We start from the raw sequence: 22,157 nt of genomic DNA, 5'->3' as shown, positions 1-22,157 counted from the left end.
AAGCGGAATAATCAAAAGATAGTCGCCATGACATGTAGAATTTTTAGGAGAACACAGAAGGGCTGAACAAATCCCAAACTCATCATAATATATTTATCTATAAATATATATATATATATATATATTATATATATATATATAAAATTAAAATAAGCATCTAAGACACAAGCATCACTTACAGAATAGTTTAGGAGAGATCGAGAAATGACTGGCTGCCTTGTCTGTCAAATGATCCAGAAAAATTAGCATTTAAAATTATCTTTATCCCCCAAAAAAATGTTATAATATATATCTATGTATCTACAGTAAATACAGTATATATACACACACACACACACACACACATATATATATATATATATATATATATATATATATATACTGTATATATATCCATACTGTATATATCTATATATGAATATAAGAAGGCCCATAAAACACTATTTAAACGTTGAAACCATATATTTCGGGCACTTTTTCCCATTTCACTATATTTCTGGATTTATGTATACAAAAATCATAAGTGTGGCCCTAGGCCTCCGATGCTATGGAGGTGGCGTTTTTAAGGAGGAGAATGGCATTATTTTGGTTTTTGGCCTCATTGTTTTTGGCGATGGATCTGGCGGTCGCGTTTCCTGGGTCATCTTCTTCATGAGGATTTGAGGATTAAGGTGTCGATGTCATCCGATTTCCAATGTCCTCCTGACAGGTTCATATTGTTGGTTTGATTGATGATAGCAGATTCCAGTATCCTTCTTTTGAATGAATCCGCCCCACTCCAGTTAATGGCATGCCCTGTATTTCTGATATGTAGAAAAAATTCCCGAACTCTCCGATAACGTACTGATCTTTTGTGCTCTGTTATTCTTTGCGAGAGAGATCTAGTCTCGAGTAGATGAGACAATTACTACACGGTATCTTGTAAACTCACTTCTTCCCTATTTTTTTAAGAATGTTAACGAGCGAACTTTATGGATTTGGGATAATGGAAAATGAAGGTTGTTAGGCAAAAGATGTTTTCATCGAGTTGTTGAAATCTATTTGTCTGTTGTGAGTGGGACCTTTATAGATATTTTATTCAGAGTTAATAGCCCTCTCGATAATGTGTGAGGATATAGCAGTTGCGTTAGGTGTTGGAGAGAGCTATAATAAAATAAAATGGAAAAGGTCCCATAATCAAAAATAGTCAACAACATGACATGTTTTCAGGCCTAGAATTTTTAGGAGAAAACAGAGGAGCTGAACAAATCCCAAACACAGGTGCATACAAGATATATATATATATATATATATATATATATATATATATATATATATATATATATATATATATATATATATATAAAATAAGCATCTAAGACGTGGGGCAAGCATCACTTACAGAATAGTTTGGGAGAGATCAAACCAACAATATGAACCTGTCAGAAATGACTGGCTGCATCGCAGGTGTCTGTCAAATCCTCGGATGATCCAGAAAAATCCACGGGAGTTTAATGCCAAAACCACTATTTCGCTACCTGTCAAACGAGTGCATCGGAGATTCTAGTCAATATATTATAATATATATATATATTCTACCCGGGAACAGGGGCACAGAAGCTAAATATATATATTTAAATATATATATATATATATATATATATATATATAAAAGATATATATATATATATATATATATATATATATATAGTATATACATATATATATATATATATATATATATATATATATATATAAATACAGTATGCGTGTGTGTGTTTGTTTATATATGCAAACTCTTCATAACTTGGTAATATTTCTTTGACTCGTGCTATAATGGTCATTTCTTCCAACTGCACCTTTAAAAACCACCTGGTCATTTTTATATTTCATGTCCATCATTATATGTGACTTATCGTCCATGGAATTTGGCCTAATTATTGGGAATTTGGGAAGAAATTTTATGAATGACCAACAACCAAAACTATTTTAACCAATTTATTAAATATGCACTTTCCAACCTCACTGAGTCTTCAAATGAGCTGTATGGTGATGAAAGGTTATATATAAAATATATAAAAAAATATTTAGTAATTAATGATAACGGAAATTTAAAAAAATTAAAACGACGAGAATTTCAGAAATTGCAAGGAGATGGAAGAGAAATTAAGAGGTCGTGACAAATGATCGCGGGAGACGCCTGACAAACAAAGAACGGTTTTCATATAATTTTTTTTCCGCTGTTGTGTCCTGTCGCCCACACACATACACTCACAAACACACATACATTCATGTGTACATACATACACATTCGTCTCTCTCTTTCTCTCTCTCCCCAGTACCTAAACATGAGATAATTAAGACTGTCTTTCTCTCCTATATATCTAAATAAGAGATACTTACTCTCTCTCTCTCTCTCTCTCTCTCTCTCTCTCCAAATATCGTAGCATGAGATACTTATCTTCTCTCTCTCTCTCTCTCTCTAAAGAAGATACCTAACATTTCCCTCCCCCCCGTCTCTCTCCTGTAATTCAGCAATAGATACACCTCTCTCTCTCTCTCTCTAAACTTGAGATACTTAACATCTATCTCTCTTTCTACCTCCCCTCCCCTTAATATCTACATATGAGATACTTATCATTGATCTCTCTCTCTCTCTCTCTCTCTCTCTCTCTCTCTCTCTCTCTCTCTAAACCTGAAACACTTAACATATCTCTCTCTCGCTCTCTTTCTTTCTCTCTCTCTCTCTCTCTGGATTCCTAAATATCGTAGTGAGATATCTGTCTCTCTCTCTCTCTCTCTCTCTCTCTCTCTAGATAATAAATGATAAATAAATATGAGACACTTATCATCTTTCTTTCTACCTCTCTTTCCCTTAATATCCAAACATAAGATACTTATAATTTATCTCTCTCTCTCTCTCTCTCTCTCTCTCTCTCTCTCTCTCTCTCTCTCTCTCTCCGCACCTGAGAGGTTTTTCGCGTGCAAGGTGAAATCCCAGAAGGGCAGCGTGATACGACAGCCCCCAACTCTCTGCAATTCGGCCTCCGCCCACTTCACCAGGGCTCTGTTCACTCCAAGCCACGCCCGCGGTCGATGGGCGGACGCCATGAAGTGGGCGTAAGTGCGGGCGATCTCGTGCATCCTGCCACCTGGAATACGAAAATAAAACAGTAATAAGCAGCGCTGAGAAGTAGAGCGCCGTCTTTGTCCGTCGACTGTTTGTGTCTCTGTCAGTCGACTGTTTGTGTCTCTCCGTCAACTGTTTGTTTCGTTGTCAGACTGTTTGCGTCTTTCTCCTCTTGCTTGTTTCCGTCGACTGTTTGTGTCTTCGTCCGTCAACTGTTTGTTTCGTTGTCAGCCGACTGTTTGCGTCTTTCTCCCTCGATTGATTGTTTCTTTGCCAGTCGAATGTTTGTGTCTCTGTCAGTCGACTGTTTGTGTCTCTGTCAGTCGACTGTTTGTGTCTTCGTCCGTCAACTGTTTGTTTCGTTGTCAGCCGACTGTTTGCGTCTTTCTCCTTCGATTGATTGTTTCTTTGCCAGTCGAATGTTTGTGTCTCTGTCAGTCGACTGTTTGTGTCTCTGTCAGTCGACTGTTTGTGTCTTCGTCCGTCAACTGTTTGTTTCGTTGTCAGCCGATTGTTTGCGTCTTTCTCCTTCGATTGCTTGTTTCTTTGCCAGTCGAATGTTTGTGTCTCTGTCAGTCGACTGTTTGTGTCTTCGTCCGTCAACTGTTTGTTTCGTTGTCAGTCGACTGTTTGCGTCTTTCTCCTTCGATTGATTGTTTCTTTGCCAGTCGACTGTTTGTGTCTCTGTCAGTCGACTGTTTGTGTCTCTGTCAGTCGACTGTTTGTGTCTCTGTCAGTCGACTGTTTGTGTCTTCGTCCGTCAACTGTTTGTTTCGTTGTCAGTCGACTGTTTGCGTCTTTCTCCTTCGATTGATTGTTTCTTTGCCAGTCGACTGTTTGTGTCTTCGTCCGACGGGTGTTTGTTCCTCTGTCCGCCGTCTGTTTGTGTCTTTGTCAGTCGACTGTTGGTTTCTTTGTTAGTCGACTGTTTTGATCTTTATCAGTCAATTGTTTGTTTATTTGTCCGTCGACTGTTCGTTTCTTTGTCGGTCGACTGTTTGTGTCTTCGTCCGTCCGGTGCTAGTTTCTCTGACCGTCGACTGCTTGTTTCGTTTTCAGTCTATTGTTTGTTTCTCTGTCCTTCGATTGATTGTTTCTTTGCCAGTCGACTGTTTGTGCCTTTGTCCGTCGAATATGGGTCGTATCTTAAGAACGAGTTATTCCTAAAGGTATTTCTCATCTATATTCTTTATTCTGTTTTGTTTATTGCAAAATTTGTTTGCCTGTTTGTTTGTATGTTTCTATGTTTGTCCCAGTCTGTCAGTCTGTAAGTCTTATTGCTGGCGGCCAAATATCCACCTATTATTAAGCTATTCTGGGCCGGATCAAAATTCGGAAATGGCGCTTGAGTGCTTGTGGATGTACGAGACTTGTTTTTGATGTTGCTTTTTCTGTTGTTGATTTTTTTTTTTTTTTGCTGCTGGTGTTGTGAGCAGTGTTTTTGACGCTGCTGTGACCATTGTTACTATTGCTGTTGTTTTTGCTGTTGTCGTTGTTGCTGTTTTAACTCCCGACTTCATCATCGTACTAAAGCAACTCAAGAGGAAGAACGAATGCGAGGCACAAATAATAATAATAATAATAATAATAATAATAATAATAATAATAATAATGTCTGAAAGAGGGTCACTACCTTAATAATAATAATAATAATAATAATAATAATAATAATAATAATAATAATAATAATAATAATAATAATAATAATGTCTGGAAGAGGGTCTACTATCTTAATAATAATAATAATAATAATAATAATAATAATAATAATAATAATAATAATAACAACAACAACAACAAATAATAATAATAACAACGTAATCTAATAATAATAATAGTAATAATAATAATAACAACACCAATAATAATAATAATAATAATAATAATAATAATGAGAAGAACAAGAACAACAATAACACCCAAAGACCAAAAGAATAAAAAAAAATAACGAAACAACATCAGACGTAAAACAACACTATCCAAGCCTAGACCAGAAATGCAATCTGATATTCTGAAGTGTTTATTAGCGCCTGACCCCCGGGCGAAACTGTAAGGCCAGAACTGGAGAGAAGCAACGCGTATTCGCGGCTTTATCAGGTGGAGAACTGCAACAAAAGGAAGGGAGAGGAAGTATTTTAATAGAGAGTTTGTGAAGATTTGATTTTTTTTTTTTTTGGTGATGATTCTTGTGTAGAAGTTTTTTTTAATGATTCTTGTGCAGAAGTTTTTTTTAATGATTCTTGTGCAGAAGTTTTTTTTGTAATGATTCTAGTGTAGAAGTTTTTTTAATGATTCTTGCTTTAAATTTTTTGTAATATTTCTTGTGTAGAAGTTTTTTGTAATGATTCTTGTGTAGAATTTTTTTGTAATGATTCTTGTGTAGGAGTTTTTGTAATGATTCTTCTGTAGAATTTTTTTTAATGATTCTTGTGTAGGAGTTTTTGTAATGATTCTTGTGTAGAAGTTTTTTTTAATGATTCTTGTGCAGAAGTTTTTTTTTGTGATGATTCTTGTGCAGACGTTTTTTTAATGATTCTTGCGTTGAATTTTTTGTAATGTTTCTTGTGTAAAAGTTTATTGTAATGATTCGTGTAGAATTTTTTTGTATTGATTCTTGTGTAGGAGTTTTTGTAATGATTCTTGTGTAGAAGTTTTTTGTAATGATTCTCTCAATCAGATAGAAAATTTGAGTTGTTTTTTGGAAAGTGATTGTCCCCTTTTCTTTCTATGTGAATGGATATATTTTAAGTCTTTTATTTGTTGATATGTGTAGGATTTTTTATGAGAGAGAGAGAGAGAGAGAGAGAGAGAGAGAGAGAGAGAGAGAGAGAGAGAGAGAGAGAGAGTAGAATCCTGGCTAAACCAGAGGAAAATGTCGATTAAGGGTAAATTTGAGAGAGCGATAATAAATCATTTATTACTGAGTCAAGACATGATCTCTGAAACATTTCATTACGTTTCACAAACGCAGATTTAACTCTCTTAAAGGAAGGACAAAGAAAACAGAAGCTACGAAGCGTTAAATAAAATAATTTTCTGGATTACAACAAGCAAAAAATGCGCCGAAGTTTCTTCGGCGCAATCGAGTTTTCTGTACTGCATATAATTAAGGCCACCGGAAATAGATCTATCTTTCGGTGATCTGGGTATAATGCGGTATGAGCCGCGGCCCATGAAACTTTAACCACGGGCCGATGGTGGCCTATCCTATATCGTTGTCAGACGCTAGATTATGGCTAAATTTAACCTTAAATAAAATAAAAACTACAAAGGCCAGAGGGCTGCAATTTGGTATGTTTGATGATTGGAGGGTGGATGATCGACATACCATTTTGCAGCGGACAGAAAAATTGCGGAGAGAATAAAGTGCGGACGGACAGATAAAACCGGCACATTAGTTTGTTGTACAGAAAACTAAAAAAAAGGGTAATGCATAAAGATAAAAAAAATTAATAAAGATGATGATTCTAACTGGGAAGAAAACATCTAGAGAAAAAAAAACAGCCTCACCAGTAACTAGGAAAAACCATCAAAAGGTTTCAGTCTCCATAATGGAAATAATAGCAGTTTTATTTCCCTTACCCTTATACCCACATTTACTCCTTTCCTTTTAATATGGAGGAAAAAGAGGGGGGGAGGAAAAATAGGGCTGGCTGTCGGTGGGGTGGGAGGGAAGGGAGGGGTGGGAGGTAGGTGGGAGAGGTAATTTGGTGGGGACGAGGGCGGGTTATGGTCCGATGATGCAAATGCATCGAATATGGTAGGATTTCAGCTGTCAAACCAACCATGTTAAGTACATGTGGCTGGGATATGAATTTTTCCGTCTAAAAATGTATCGATCTGTTGCATATGTTGTGATACGTACACTGTGTGTGTTTAGATAGCACTGGGTGGATATATACACACACATAATAATGTATGTGTATGTATGTATGTATGTATGTATGTATGTATGTATATAAGCATTACGCTGCAAATGTCGTTTACTATCCAATTCGCTCTACCTCGGAAATAATATAAGTATGTATATATATATATATATATATATATATATATATATATATATATATATATATATATATATATATATATATATATATATATATATATATATATATAGCCTAATGCTTATGTGTAAAACCACGATAATATGATAAAAATTCATATATACATAATATATATATATATATATATATATATATATATATATATATATATATATATATATGTGTGTGTGTGTGTGTGTGTGTGTGTGTGTGTGGATGTGTGTGTAAAATGGCACTTTTTATGTACATATGAAAGGAAAAGATATGGTGGTAATTTAGGGTAATTCCCACAAGCTGTATTTGAATGTGTGTGTGTGTGTGTGTGCGTGTATTCAAATCACGCGGAGCTACTGAATACCGCCATTGAACCACGAATGTTGAGGTTCCACCTAATATCGTCAACAACGTTTCCTGGAAGGTGCAGAATAGTCGAAAGTTCTCAGCTACAAAATAATAATAATAATAATAATAATAATAATAATAATAATAATAATAATAATAATAATAATAATAATAATAATAATAAGAAGAAGAAGAAGAAGAAGAAGAAGAAGAAGAAGAAGAAGAAGAAGAAGAAGAAGAAGAAGAAAAGGATGCAGAAGAACAACAAAAGCTCCCTCAATCCCAAATAAAAGTAAAAAAAAAAGAAAGAATAGATCAGATGAGAAACATAACAATAGCCGAGGGCCCTTGCAAGCAGGCCGGACGCTACGCAATCCCAGACCCGAAATGCAATATGATATTTTGGAGTGTTTATTAGCGCCTGAGCCGCGGGTAAAACTGTAAGGTCACACTGTAAGGAAAAACTGTAAGGCCACACTATAAGGCAAAACTGCAAAGTCACACTGTAAGACAAAACTGTAAGGTCACACTGTATGGCAAAACTGTAAATCAAAAAATGTAACCACACTGTAAGGCAAAACTGTAAGGTCACACTGTAAGACAAAACTGTATCGTCACGCTGTAAGGCAAAACTGTAAGGTCACACTGTACGACAAAACTGTATCGTCACGCTGTAAGGCAAAACTGTAACGCCACGCTGTAAGGCAAAACTGTAAGGTCAAACTGTTATGCAAAACTGTAAGGTCACACTGTAAGGCAAAACTGTAAGGTCACACTGAACACTGTAAGGCAAAACTGTGAGGTCAAACTGTAATGCAAAACTGTGAGGTCAAACTGTACGGCAAAACTGTAAGGTCAAACTGTAAGGCAAACCTATAAGGTCAAACTGTAAGGCAAGACTGTGAGGTCACACCGCAAGGCAAAACTGTAAGGTCAAACTGTAAGGCAAAACTGTAAGGTCAAAGTGTAAGTTCAAATTGTAAGGTCAGAACTGGTGAGAAACACTTATTCGCAGCTTTTATCAAAAGCAGGATTGTGTCAAAGAGGAAGCGAGTTATTATTTAAAGGTTTATCCGGTGAGTGTTTGGGCAATGGAGTCATTTAGGGCTGGCCAGTTATCATCTAATTGTTCACTTGTGGTTTATCAGTGGTTGACAGAGAGAGAGAGAGAGAGAGAGAGAGAGAGAGAGAGAGAGAGAGAGAGAGAGCACAGGAATCCTCAAAGAAAAAAAAATCTGAAACGATAACGGATAAAATCGAGTAAAAACGAGAAAAAAACAACGAATGAGAACAACGGAGGTAAAAAAAAAAAAAAAAATAGCCTCGCCACTAACGAGTCTACAGGCATCAAAAGCCTCTCGGGAAAGGACCTTTTTTTTTCTCTTTTTCTCTCCAGAAAGACTCTTTCAGACTTTCTCTACTGCACAACCTATGACTATTGGAGGAGGCTCGGTCGAATAAGCGAAACCTTTACTTAGGTATCATAGCAGTTTTATTTGTGCGGTTTCTGGTTTTTAAAAGAATTTTTCTATATTGTGTACGGGGATGAGTAAGTGGAAAGGAAAGGGAAAGGGGAGGGGGGGGGGGGGGGAGGGAGGGGAAGGGAGGGGAGGGGTTAGGGAAGGGGGGGAGAAGGGGCAGAGTGGAAGAGGTTATCTACAGCAGTTTTATTTATGTGGTTTCCGCTTTTTAAAATTATTTGTTTATATTGTGTAGGGGATGAGTAAGTGAAAAGGGGAGGGGAGGGGAGGGAACTGGGGAGAAGGGGCAGAGTGGAGGAGGTTATCTACAGCAGTTTTATTGATGTGGTTTCCGGTTTTTTAATTTCATTTCTATATTGTGTAGGGGAATGAATGAGTGGAAGGGGAGGGGGAGAACGGGAAGGGGAGAGAGGAGGAAGGGGTTGGGTGGGTGGAGGTTATCTAATGAGGATTAGACGTACAGGATTGGGTAACAGGATATTAACTCTCAAACCAATCATATTGCTTAAACTTCTGACTGGAATATTATATTAAAATTGCATGAAAATGTTGGATATATATACATCTTTTCCTCTTACCTTCACAGACGAAGCGTTGATTGGCAATTGTGTAGAAAAGTTGCAGAAACTGGCATAAGTATTATTGGGACTTCCAGCTATTGAAAGTTGGTTACAATCTGACGCTAATTTCGTGTTATATAGCAGTCAACATTTATATGTGTTCTATGAATCCTTTGGCAATTTTTTTTTCTGGGATTAAAATACTGTTCAAAATTATCAAGGAATAACTGACCGAGATTAACCTACCGTCTCCAGTCTTTCATTTTAAGGCTTCGATAACTGACAAATGATAAAAAGAAATATCGATCTCCAGCTCACAAAACAAAAATAAAATGGCTGTTTGTTATTTAAATGTCAACTTCTAACTTACAAGAAGATCAGTAACCTTAAAAAAGAAACAAGTCCAATATAAGTAAAATATCTCAAAACAAAACGAAAACTGGAATAAAACAAGTAAACATAAACAAGAATCCTCGCTTTATATAATAATAATAATAATAATAATAATAATAATAATAATAATAATAATAATAATAATAATAATAATAATAATAATAATAATAATAATGAAAAAAGGCGACCCTGTAACGAGGCTATAATATCGAGAATCAAAAGTCACAAAGTGTTAAAAATTTTTATGTCCAGAGTTTTTAACTCTGTACATAAATATATATAACACTACTGTGGCTTTTAATTCTCAATAATAATAATAATAATAATAATAATAATAATAATAATAATAATAATAATAATAATAATAATAATAATAATAATAATAATAATAATAATAATATCTTACCAGTGAACAGACGTCTGAATGCCCTTATTAATTCGTGGATATTTCCTTGAGATAATGCTGTAATATCTTGTCTTACATTGGTTTCCTCACGCCTCTCCCCTCGAGTTTCACCTGCAGGTGGGGCTGACCCTGATGTATCAACCCCAGGTAGTACCTGGGTCCCCGGGCAATTGCAGCGTTCTGAAAAGGATCGAGAAGTCAATAGATTTTGGAGTATATAAGAATATTATTGGGTGTTTCCAGCGTCCCTTCGGCCCCTAGTTGCACCCATTTATTTAACCTTTTGCTTTACATCCGTTACCCCTTTTATTTCGTCTTGCTGTCCAACCACTCTAACTCCCTCCTTTCACTGTCTTGAACTCTGAATAGCTGAAAGTGCCCCAGTGCGTGGCTTTAATGCCAGATTTTCGTAAATCGATTATTACCACCAATTTTTATTTTTCAAGAAGGGATTAAGATGACGTTAGTGTTCATGCTACATAAAATTTCCTATAGAATATGATTTTTTTATCATAAAAGTTCCTATAGAATATGGTTTTTGATCTATTAAGATCATAAAAGTTCGTATAGAATATGATTTTTTGATCTATTAAGATAATAAAAGTTCCTATAGGATATGATTTTTTGATCTGTCAGTTAAGATCACAAAAGTTCCTATAGAATATGATTTTTTTGATCTATTAAGATAATAAAAGTTCCTATAGAATATGGGTTTTTGATCTATTAAAATAATAAAAGTTCCAACAGAATATGATTTTTAATCTATTAAGATCATAAAAGTTCCTATAGAATATGATTTTTTTATCTACTAAGATAATAAAAGTTCCTATAGAATGTGATATTTTATCGATTAGAATAATAACAGCTTCATGATAATTACAGAATATATACAACGAAGCAAGATGCATTCTCTGTACAAAAGGCAACACAGACTTAAAAGCGGTAAAAAAAACTAGAATCCTCCGCAGGACTTGGGCGAAGATTATTATGACGCTACTGTCGCCGCTATAAAGCGTATGTTTTATTGCCTTATTTCCTGCAGGGAGGCGTTCTTGCAGCTTCTTATTAAGGTGCAAGTTGCCTCCGTATCTAAAAAGCAAGCAACTGTGAATTTAAACTGCAGAGATTGCAGCCAAGCAAGACCAGGGTAATTCTGGTGGCGTTATCGTCGTGATTTATGGTAATTCTCGCAAAAGAAATGACTTTAAACGAAACAAAATTGAGTGCTCTTGTGTATTTCCTATTAGCCAGATGGACAGAATATTCAGTTTAGGCCGGAAGCCAAGCGCTGGGACATATAAGGCCATTCAGCGCTGAAAAGAAAACTGAGAGTAAGAGGTTTAAAAGGTGTAACAGGAGGAGAATCTCGCAGCTGCACTATGAAAACAATTTTTAGAAGAGGGTGGAAAGTAAGATGGAAGAAAGACCATGAACGGAGGCAGAGTAAAAAGGAATGAAAGGGGTTGTAGCTAGGGTTGTCGAAGGGACGCTGCAAAGAACCTTAATTAATGCCTACGGTGCACCGCCTGAGGTGCACTGACGGCACTAACACCCTTACGGGGCATATTTTCCATTATGACGCAATACGTACATCGGAAAAGAATGTGTAAATACAGTTTAACGGTAACAATAAGAGAGATAAAACCATAACATACCATAAGATATCAAACTTTCGTTATATGTAAGACTTCCATAACTGCCTCGTGATATTGGCTTTGCTAATGACATTACTAATTAAATATGTAAATCAATGTTTTCCACATTTAAAGGGGCAGTCTCTTTAATTCTGAAATTAAAAATAAAAACTCAGACTTCAGTAAATCTAAACTTCTTACACTTTCATTCGTCTCGTTTATTTCGAAACTTTTGACATCGTTCATTCTTGAATCCAGTTTATTCTGTTCTGTTCACCTAAAAATGGAATGAAATGGGGAAATTGAGAGTATGTAGGTTTGCAAGGTGTAACAGGAGGAAAACCTCGCAGTTGCACTTTGAAACAACTGTTAGGAGAGGGTGGATGGCAAGATGGAAGAAAGATAATATGACTGGTGATACAGTAAAAGGAACGACAACGTTTGGCTTGTATCACAAATATCGTAACTGAATGCTCCTGTGCACCTGAACGTTTTCTTTTCTAGAATTCAGTAAATTCCGCTTCTTCGCCTGAAAACTTTACGTTTCTTCTGCCATTCATGAAGTCCTGTTCTTTTATCTCTTCTGGAATTGACTAAATTCGGTACCTTTCCTCTTTCTCTTACATTTGCCCTTCTAACATTTACTGAACTTCTCCCTGTAAACGTTGTCCTCGTACAAACGTTTCCCTTGACTAACTATTCGCTATCCCAAACGTTTCCACGGAGAAATGTTTCATCTCTGCAGCCGTGAAAACTCGCTTCCTTTCTTGAATTGAATATAGAATTGAATATAGAATTTAGGCCAAAGGCCAATCACCGGGACCTATGAGGTCATTCATCGCTGAAACGGAAACTGAGTGTAAAAGGTTTGAAAGGCGTAACAGGAAGAAAACCTCGCAGTTGCACTATGAATCAATTGTTAGGAGAGCGTGGAAAGTAATATGGAAGATACAGAATATGAAAGGAGGTACAATAAAAGGAACGAAAGAGGCTGCAGCTAGGGGCCAAAGGCATGCTGCTAAGAACCTTAAGTAATGCCTACAGTGCACCGCATGAGGTGCACTGACGGCACTAACCCCCTACGGGAGTTTCCTTTCTTCCCCAAGCCTCGTATTTCTTGACTTATTGCGTCTCTGGTCTGTTGATACTCAGGCATTGTTGCCAATCCTCACCATTCAGCTGGGATTCTGCTGCTTGCAGACGCATGCAAGAAGCATTTAACTCTTTTAGTCTCGCATTTTCTCCACCCTTGTTATAGCTTCTTGCTTGCTTGGTTGTGTGTTATTCACTCTTTAAGTATTTTTTTTTTACAGCTTGAGATTTTCAGGTAAGCGTTTTGAGTCGTCCACCTGGTTTTTTTTTCCTCACGTACAATAATTCTTATTTTTATATGAATTAGAACTGTCCAAAGATAATTCCCATTAATATCTAGACAGAATTATCTCTGGTCATTATGCTAAAGAGTCACTGGAAGTCAAATAAAATAGCGAATGAAAAAAATACGGATAATGAGAGTAATAAACCACCAAAAGACAATACTACGCTCCTAGGTTAACATAGACAAAGAATAATTAGGAACGAAACAATAATAGCATATACTAAAAGGTCATTGAAAGTAAAATAAAAATCAAGAGAAATACAGAAAACGTAAGTAATAAATATAACAGGAAAGGTTAAGACTACACTCTTAGGTAAAACTAGATAGAGAATAATTAGGAAAACAATACCAGAAAATACCAAACAGTTATTGGAAGTAAAATAAAAATCAAGAGAAATACAGAAAACGTAAGTAATAAATATACTAAGAAAGATAAAAACTACACTTCTAGGTTGACCTATATAAAGATTACTTAGAAAATAAAAACATTACAAGCAAACCCCAAAAAATCTCTGGAAGCAAAATAAAAAAAAACAATAAAAATTCAGAAAACAGAAGTGATAAACAATAATAGCATATACTAAAAGGTCATCGGAAGTAAAATGAAGCAAGAGAAATACAGAAAACGTAAGTAATAAATATACCAGGAAAGGTAAAAACTGCACTCTTAGGTAAAACTAGATAATGAGTAATTAGGAAAACAATACTAGAAAACACCAAACAGTTACTGGAAATAGAATAAAAATCAAGAGAAATACAGAAAACATAAATAACAAATACACCAAGAACGATAAAAACTACACTTCTAGATTAACCTATATAAAGATTACTTAGAAAAAAAAAACATTACAAGCAAACACAAAAAATCTCTGGAAGTAAAATAAAAAAAATAAAAATACAGAAAACAGAAGTGATCAATATAGTATAAGAGGTAAAAAAAAAAAAAAAAAGAAATTCTCCCCAGTCGTAAGGACACACTTCCTGAAGAAGGAGGAACGGGAAGAAGGATTTCCAGCCCCTTCTGAGAGCAAAAGGAGATAAAGACCGCGTAATTATCCCTGGGGCGCCTTCTGGAGGCTTGTATGGACGCCATCCGAAGGACACCGAAGTCCTTAATGGGATGACCGTAGGATCCCAGGATCCCCAAAGGGCTCTCTTCCTAACGCCCGCGGCCATCCCTAAAACATCCCCAGGGAGGGAATGGGAGGAACCTCTGGATAAATAAATAAATAAATACATAAATAAATACACATTCCTGTAAACTGTTTTTTTTTCGTTGAATATTTTTGCTTTACAAGATGTGTTAGGTAACGGAATGTTGTGTTTAAATAAGAAGTGTTTTGTGTCTTTACTAAGAGAGGTTTGTGACAGGGTGTTTATATACATATAAATAAATGTGGCTTTTCTCTAACCCCCTACAACACACACACACATATATAATATATCAATGTATATATAAATATATATTTATGTATATATACAGTATACACACACAAACACACACACACACACACACACACACACACATATATATATATATATATATATATATATATATATATATATATATATATATATATATATAGACTTGAATGAAATTTTCATGCTGTCATACTATCTTGAATCTATCAATCTCTCTCTCTCTCTCTCTCTCTCTCTCTCTCTCTCTCTCTCTCTCTCTCTCTCTTCTCTCTCTCTCTCCCTTCCCTATGTCCCTCCAAAGACGCTCTACTTCTCTCTCTCGCTCTCTCTCTCTCTCTTTTACCAAACAACATAATAACCAGGCCCGAATCAATGCGGAATGTGGGAGTATTTACAGTGCTGCCTTCAGCTATTTGACTCGGGAGGACCCCTTTTGATCAGCATCAAGGAACGGGATGAAAGGACGCAAATCAGATGAGCGATAAAAGTATTTCTTAATTAGCCCCAGAGAAGAAGAAGAAGAAGAAGAAGAAGAAGAAGAAGAAGAAGAAGAAGAAGAAGAAGAAGAAGAAGAAGAAGAAGAAGAAGAAGGAAAACTGGCCACCCTTCTTTCTCCTTCTTCTCTTTCTTTCCTTGATCTAGGGACAGGATATATATACATCTTTATATCTATATATATAATGTGTGTGTATACATTATATATATGTATATATATATATATATATATATATATATATATATATATATATATATATATATATATCCTATTTATTTATTCATTAATCTTTTAATTGATTTTCCTTTTTAAATCTGTGATCTCTTCTTTCTGTATTTCTCATTACCTTCTATTACTTCTTTCCAAAATACACCATATTCTTTGGAAGCTTAAATTTCAACTTAAAGGCCCTTGCAGGGCTTGTTCCACACACACACACACACACACACACACACACACATACATATATATATATATATATATATATATATATATATATATATATATATATATATATATATATATATATATATATATATATATATATATATATATATATATATATATATATATGTCTTGCAGATAATGAATTTCCAGACTAAAAATTTATCGCATTTTTTCTTTTATTTATTGAGACGTGATGTCCTGTTGACGGATACTATAAATCATTTTTTTTTTACAGATGAAGTGTAAATACATTTCAATAGGTCTAGTGTAAGCTGTTTTCAAAGGTTTGCTAAAGAAGCATTTTTTTCTATTCTTGTTTACGCTGTAGTAATTTAAATAATCTAAAACAAAATGATTCGTGTATTAAACATCGAATATGATTTTTCCATGACCTACCTGCACTAACCATCGAACAAAGTTACTCAATGACCTACCTGTAATAATCAATGAGTACCTTACCTGGACTTCCCTTTCCTCCCTTAATATTACAGGTAACAATGACAGCTTACCTTCCACTGTTATTAGAGGAGGGAGAGAAAGCTCGGTGGTGTTTGGTGCAAAAGACACCACTTCGAATTCTTCTTTACTTTCGTAGTCCCTACATGAGCTGATGGTAGTTTCCTGTGAAGAAGAATAAATGTTATCCTTTTTTTAACTATATTATCTTTCATGTGAAGGAGGGCGAACTTTATCTCTGTTTTGGTGGAAATATTCATCTTCCATTGATGGTAGTTTCCTGTGAAGAAAAATAAATGTTATCCTTTTTTTTTAACTATATTATCTTTCATGTGAAGGAGGGGAAACTTTATCTCTGTTTTAGTGAAAATATTTCATAAATGTTATCTTTTTTTAACATTGTCTTTCATGGAAGACCGTTTTGGAAGATTTTTCCATTGATTATTTCTGTGACTCGAATAAATGTTATCTAACATTTAACTTTCCGACATATAACTTGTTTTATAAATTGTTGCCTAGAACAAATATCACTTAACCACTGTTTATTAATTTATCTCTGTTTTGACAAAATATCTGTTCTTTATTTTTCCTGTGAAAAAATATTATCATTCTTTCATGTGAAGAGTAAAAATGGCGAATATTCCTTCCATTGATGGTAGTTTCCTAAATTTTATTAAATGTTACATTTTTTTAACCTATTATCTTTCATGATAGGAGATAACTTGTTTTATATGTTCTTTCATTTCACCAATATCATCATTTAACCAATTGTTTAAAATTCGTTGAGAAAAATTTAACCACTGTTTTTGGTTCGTGTTAACTCTCTTTATTAAAAAAAAATGGTAAAAATGGCTTTTAGTTTCGTTGAATCTTATTCAATATTACATTTAACTTCTGATATGTAACGTTCATTATATATTGCTGCCTTCAGCAAATATCATCAACGTTCATTATATATTGCTGCCTTCAAAAAATATCATCAACTTTCATTGTATACTGCTGCCTTCAACAAATATCATCAACTTTCATTATATACTGCTGCCTTCAACGAATATCATCAACGTTCATTATATATTGCTGCCTTCAATAAATATCATCAACGTTCATTATATATTGCTGCCTTCAATAAATATCGTCAACGTTCATTATGTACTGCTGCCTTCAACAAATATCATCAACGTTCATTATATATTGCTGCCTTCAATAAATATCGTCAACGTTCATTATATATTGCTGCCTTCAATAAATATTGTCAACGTTCATTATATATTGCTGCCTACAATAAATATTGTCAACGTTCATTATATATTGCTGCCTTCAACAAATATCATCAACGTTCATTATATATTGCTGCCTTCAACAAACATCGTCAACGTTCATTATATATTGCTGCCTTCAGTAAATATCGTCAACGTTCATTATATATTGCCGTCTTCAACAAATATCATCAACGTTCATTATATATTGCTGCCCTCAACAAATATCAACGTTCATTATATATTGCTGCCTTCAACAAATATCATCAACGTTCATTATACATTGCTGCCTTCAGCAAATATCATCACTTGACCATTTTTTTAATTCACTAAAACACTTATCTGTAGACTTCTTGTTTGTATAGGAAACTAAATACTGATAAAGACTCCTGCAGAGCTCGGAACTTTAAAGAAATTTAATTATACCTTCTGTACTCAAACTATATGAAAATCAAACCATTTATTTCTTGAAGATCATTTGTTATTTTCATTATGAAACAATATTTCATTTCCTGCCTGTAAAAGAGAGAGAGAGAGAGAGAGAGAGAGAGAGAGAGAGAGAGAGAGAGAGAGAGAGAGAGAGAGAAATAGCAGCATGAAATAACCAGAGCTCAATTTATTACTACATTTTGATCAGGAAAGAGATCTTAAACAATTTATTACTCAACCATTTTGGAGACAGTTTCATAAACAGGATATACTTTCATTTTGCATCTGAGTATCTTTCCTTGAGAGAGAGAGAGAGAGAGAGAGAGAGAGAGAGAGAGAGAGAGAGAGAGAGAGAGAGAGAGAATAGAAGCCTGACTCAACCAGAGGAAAAATATCGATGGAGACAGTTTCAATAAACCACTTATTACTTTCATTTTGCATCTGTGTATCTTTCCTTGGAGAGAGAGAGAGAGAGAGAGAGAGAGAGAGAGAGAGAGAGAGAGAGAGAGAGAGAGAGAGAGAAGCCTGACTCAACCAGAGGAAAAATATCAGTGGAGACAGTTTTAATAAATCACTTATTACTTTCATTTTGCATCTGTGTATCTTTCCTTGGAGAGAGAGAGAGAGAGAGAGAGAGAGAGAGAGAAGCCTGACTCAACCAGAGGAAAAATATCAATGGAGACAGTTTTAATAAACCACTTATTACTTTCATTTTGCATCTATGTATCTTTCCTTCCTCAGAGAGAGAGAGAGAGAGAGAGAGAGAGAGAGAGAGAGAGAAGCCTGACTCAACCAGAGGAAAAATATCAATGGAGACAGTTTTAATAAACCACTTATTACTTTCATTTTGCATCTGTATATCCTTCCTCAGAGAGAGAGAGAGAGAGAGAGAGAGAGAGAGAGAGAGAGAGAGAGAGAGAGAGAGAGAGAGAGAGAGAGAGAGAATAGAAGCCTGACTCAACCAAAGGAAAAATATCAATGGAGACAGTTTCAATAAACCACTTGTTACTTTCATTTTGCATCTGTATATCCTTCCTGAGAGAGAGAGAGAGAGAGAGAGAGAGAGAGAGAGAGAGAGAGAACAGAAGCCTGACTCAACCATAGGAAAAATATTGATTGAGGGGGCTTAATAATTATTATGCACGGTAGGGCTTTCCGCTGAATCACCTTTCAGGAAGTTCGACGATTTTCGGATTCGTTCGAACGACTTAGGACGAATTATGCAAATAACAGTCGTTCTTTTCACTACTTTTCACTCGTTCGTCATATGAACGTCAGCATGATTAAAGGTTAAACGTGAAGCAATGAGGATTTTTTATAATTATCTTTTTAGAACCAATTCGACGTTCCGTGCAGAAAACCAATGTTTTGAAGTCTTGGGAGCTTTATAAGTATTTTTTTTTAAACCAATTCAATGTTCCGTGCAGAAAAACCAAAGTTTTTAAGCCTTGGAATCTTCATAAATAAAAATTTTTTTTTAAACCAATTCAATGTTCCGTGCAGAAAAACCAAAGTTTTGAAGCCTTGGAATCTTCATAAATAAACATTTTTTTTAAACCAATTCAATGTTCCGTGCAGAAAACCCATGTTATGAAGTCTTGGGATCTTTAGAAATAAATATTTTTTTAAACCAATTCAGTGTTCCGTGCAGAAAAATCTATGTTTTAAAGTCCTTAGGTTTTTAAAAATATTTCTGAAAACATTAAATTTTCCCTGCAAAAAAAAAAAAAAACCCTAAATTTTGTCAAATTAAGATAAGAAATCGCATTCAACCCTTCTATCTTAGGCAAACTATAATTTCCACTCGGCAATTTCACATAAAACCAAATAACTATAATTCTATAGTTAGCCGCACTCCACAATTCTACAATAATAACAGATACATTCTGTATGAAATTTGAAGCCCGCACCCCCACCCCACCCAGCCTTCCACAACCTCTTGGAGGCACTTGAAGTCTTAAGTTCCATTCACAACGATTCTCTGGGACAAATCTCCCCAATTGTAGAAGTGCTTGAGCCCAGTTGAAATATATACATATATATACCACCGATTCAGCTGGGCTACACAATAGGGCCAGAAAGAGTTGATGATAACATTATGAATTACTGGATATTGTCATTCTTTTATTTTTTTTTTTTCAACTTCCGTTTTTCAAGAAGTATGATATGTTCAGTCGTCATTGTACTTCCTCCCCCTTCTCGTTTTTAGGGGAGTTAAGTGTGGAGGTTACCGGGAAAGGGTAATTTAACGAATAATAATAATAATAATAATAATAATAATAATAATAATAATAATAATAATAATAATAATCTTTATAATAGTCATTATTAATATTATCGATGTTTTTGTTTTTCCACTTATTGTTAATATCATCTTCATAGGAATTAGAGTAAAAACGAAATCAAAATAATAATAATAATAATAATAATAATAATAATAATAATAATAATAATAATAATAATAATAATATTATTATTATTATTATTATTATTATTATTATTATTATTATTATTATTATTATTATTATTATTATTAACCATCTGATGTTCAAGGACGACATCAAGCTGTATGTTAAGAGCATCAAGGAAACAGACAATCTAGACTGTAAGGACTGTATCTGGGTACATCAGGATGGAGTTTGGAATAGAAAAATGCGTCTTGGTCAACATACAAAAAGACAAAGTAACCAGGACTGAAGGGATAAAGCCACCAGACGGGAATAGCATCAAACACATAGATGAGACAGAATACAAATAACAGGGAATAATAGAAGGAGAGGATATAAAACACCAAGAGATGAAGGATACGATCAGGAGAGAATATATGCAGAGACTTAAGACGATACTCAAGTCAAAGCTCAACGGCGGAAACATGACGAAAGCCATAAACAAATGGTCAGTACCAGTGATCAGATACAGTGCAGGAGTAGTGGAGTGGACGTAGGCTGAACTCCGCAGCATTAGACCAGAAAACCAGGAAACACATGACAATACACAAAACACTACACCCAAGAGCAAATACAGACAGACTATACATAACACGAAAGGAAGGGGGAAGAGGGCTACTAAGCGCAGAGGACTGCGTCAACATCGAGAGCAGAGCACTGGGGCAATATCTGAAAACCAGTCAAGACAAGTGGCTAAGCCGCTAAGGAGTGCGTGGGAAGAAGGACTGATAAAAGTAGACGAAGACCCAGAAATATACAGAGGCAGGAGAATGAAAAACAGAACAGAGGAATGGCACAACAAACCAATGCACGGACAGTACATGAGACAGACAAAATTAAGTATATCTTAGCTTTACCAGACCACTGAGCTGATTAACAGCTCAACCTAGGGCTGGCCCGAATGATTAGACTTATTTTACGTGGCTAAGAACCAACTGGTTACTTAGCAACGGGACCTACAGCTTATTGTGGAATCCGAACCACATTATAGCGAGAAATGAATTTCTATCACCAGAAATAAATTCCTCTAACTCTTCATCAGCCGGCCGCGGGAATTGAGCTAGCCAGTGATGAAACATGGCAATCGCTACAGAGGGGAGAACTTAAGAAGGAAACAGAAGGAATGCTAACAGCGGTACAAGATCAGGCCCTAAGAACCAGATATGTCGAAAGAACAATAGATGGAAATAACATCTCACCCATATGCAGAAAGTGCAATATGAAAGACGAGACCATAAGCCACATAGCAAGCGAATGTCCAGCGATTGCACAGAACCAGTACAAAAAAAGGCATGATTCAGTAGCAAAAGCCCTCCACTGAACCCTGTGCAAGAAACACCAGCTAGCTTGCAGTAATAAGTGGTACAAACCCCAACCTGAGGGAGTGATAGAAAACGATTAGGCAAAGATCCTCTGGGACTATGGTATCAGAACAGATAGGGTGATAGGTGCCAACAGACCAGACGTGACGTTGATTGATAAAATCAAGAAGAAAGTATCACTCATTGATGTCGCAATACCATGGGACACCAGAGAAGATGAGAAAGAAAGAGAAAAAATTGATAAGTATCAAGATCTGAAAATAGAAATAAGAAGGATATGGGATATGCCAATGGAAATTGTACCCATAATCATATGAGGACTAGGCACGATCCCTAGATCCCTGAAAAGGAATCTGGAAAAACTATATGCCAAAGTGGCTCCAGGACTCATGCAGAAGAGTGTGCTATTAGAAACAGCGCATACAGTGAGAAAAGTGATGGACTCCTAAGGAGGCAGGATGCAACCCGGAAGCCCACACTATAAAAACCACCCAGTCGAATAAGATGACTGTGACAGACCAAAAAAAATAAAT

General features: G+C 35.2%; 1 protein-coding gene across 1 annotated transcript in view; it reads right to left on the bottom strand.

Annotated features, from left to right (window-relative positions):
- The window catches only part of LOC136826711 (complement component C1q receptor-like), a 60,060-nt gene that overhangs the window by 16,773 nt on the left and 21,130 nt on the right, over positions 1-22,157 (bottom strand). The window contains exons 6-9 of the mRNA XM_067084104.1: positions 16,224-16,335; positions 10,338-10,517; positions 2,946-3,131; positions 1,382-1,517 (exon numbers count right to left, since the gene is read on the bottom strand). Of these exons, the coding sequence (XP_066940205.1) occupies positions 1,382-1,517; positions 2,946-3,131; positions 10,338-10,517; positions 16,224-16,335 (614 nt within the window). The remainder of the gene's footprint in view (positions 1-1,381; positions 1,518-2,945; positions 3,132-10,337; positions 10,518-16,223; positions 16,336-22,157) is intronic.

The sequence above is a fragment of the Macrobrachium rosenbergii genome, chromosome 41, assembly GCF_040412425.1.
Source record: "Macrobrachium rosenbergii isolate ZJJX-2024 chromosome 41, ASM4041242v1, whole genome shotgun sequence".
NCBI lineage: Eukaryota > Metazoa > Arthropoda > Malacostraca > Decapoda > Palaemonidae > Macrobrachium > Macrobrachium rosenbergii.
This window is presented reverse-complemented; position numbering and strand designations above follow the sequence as displayed.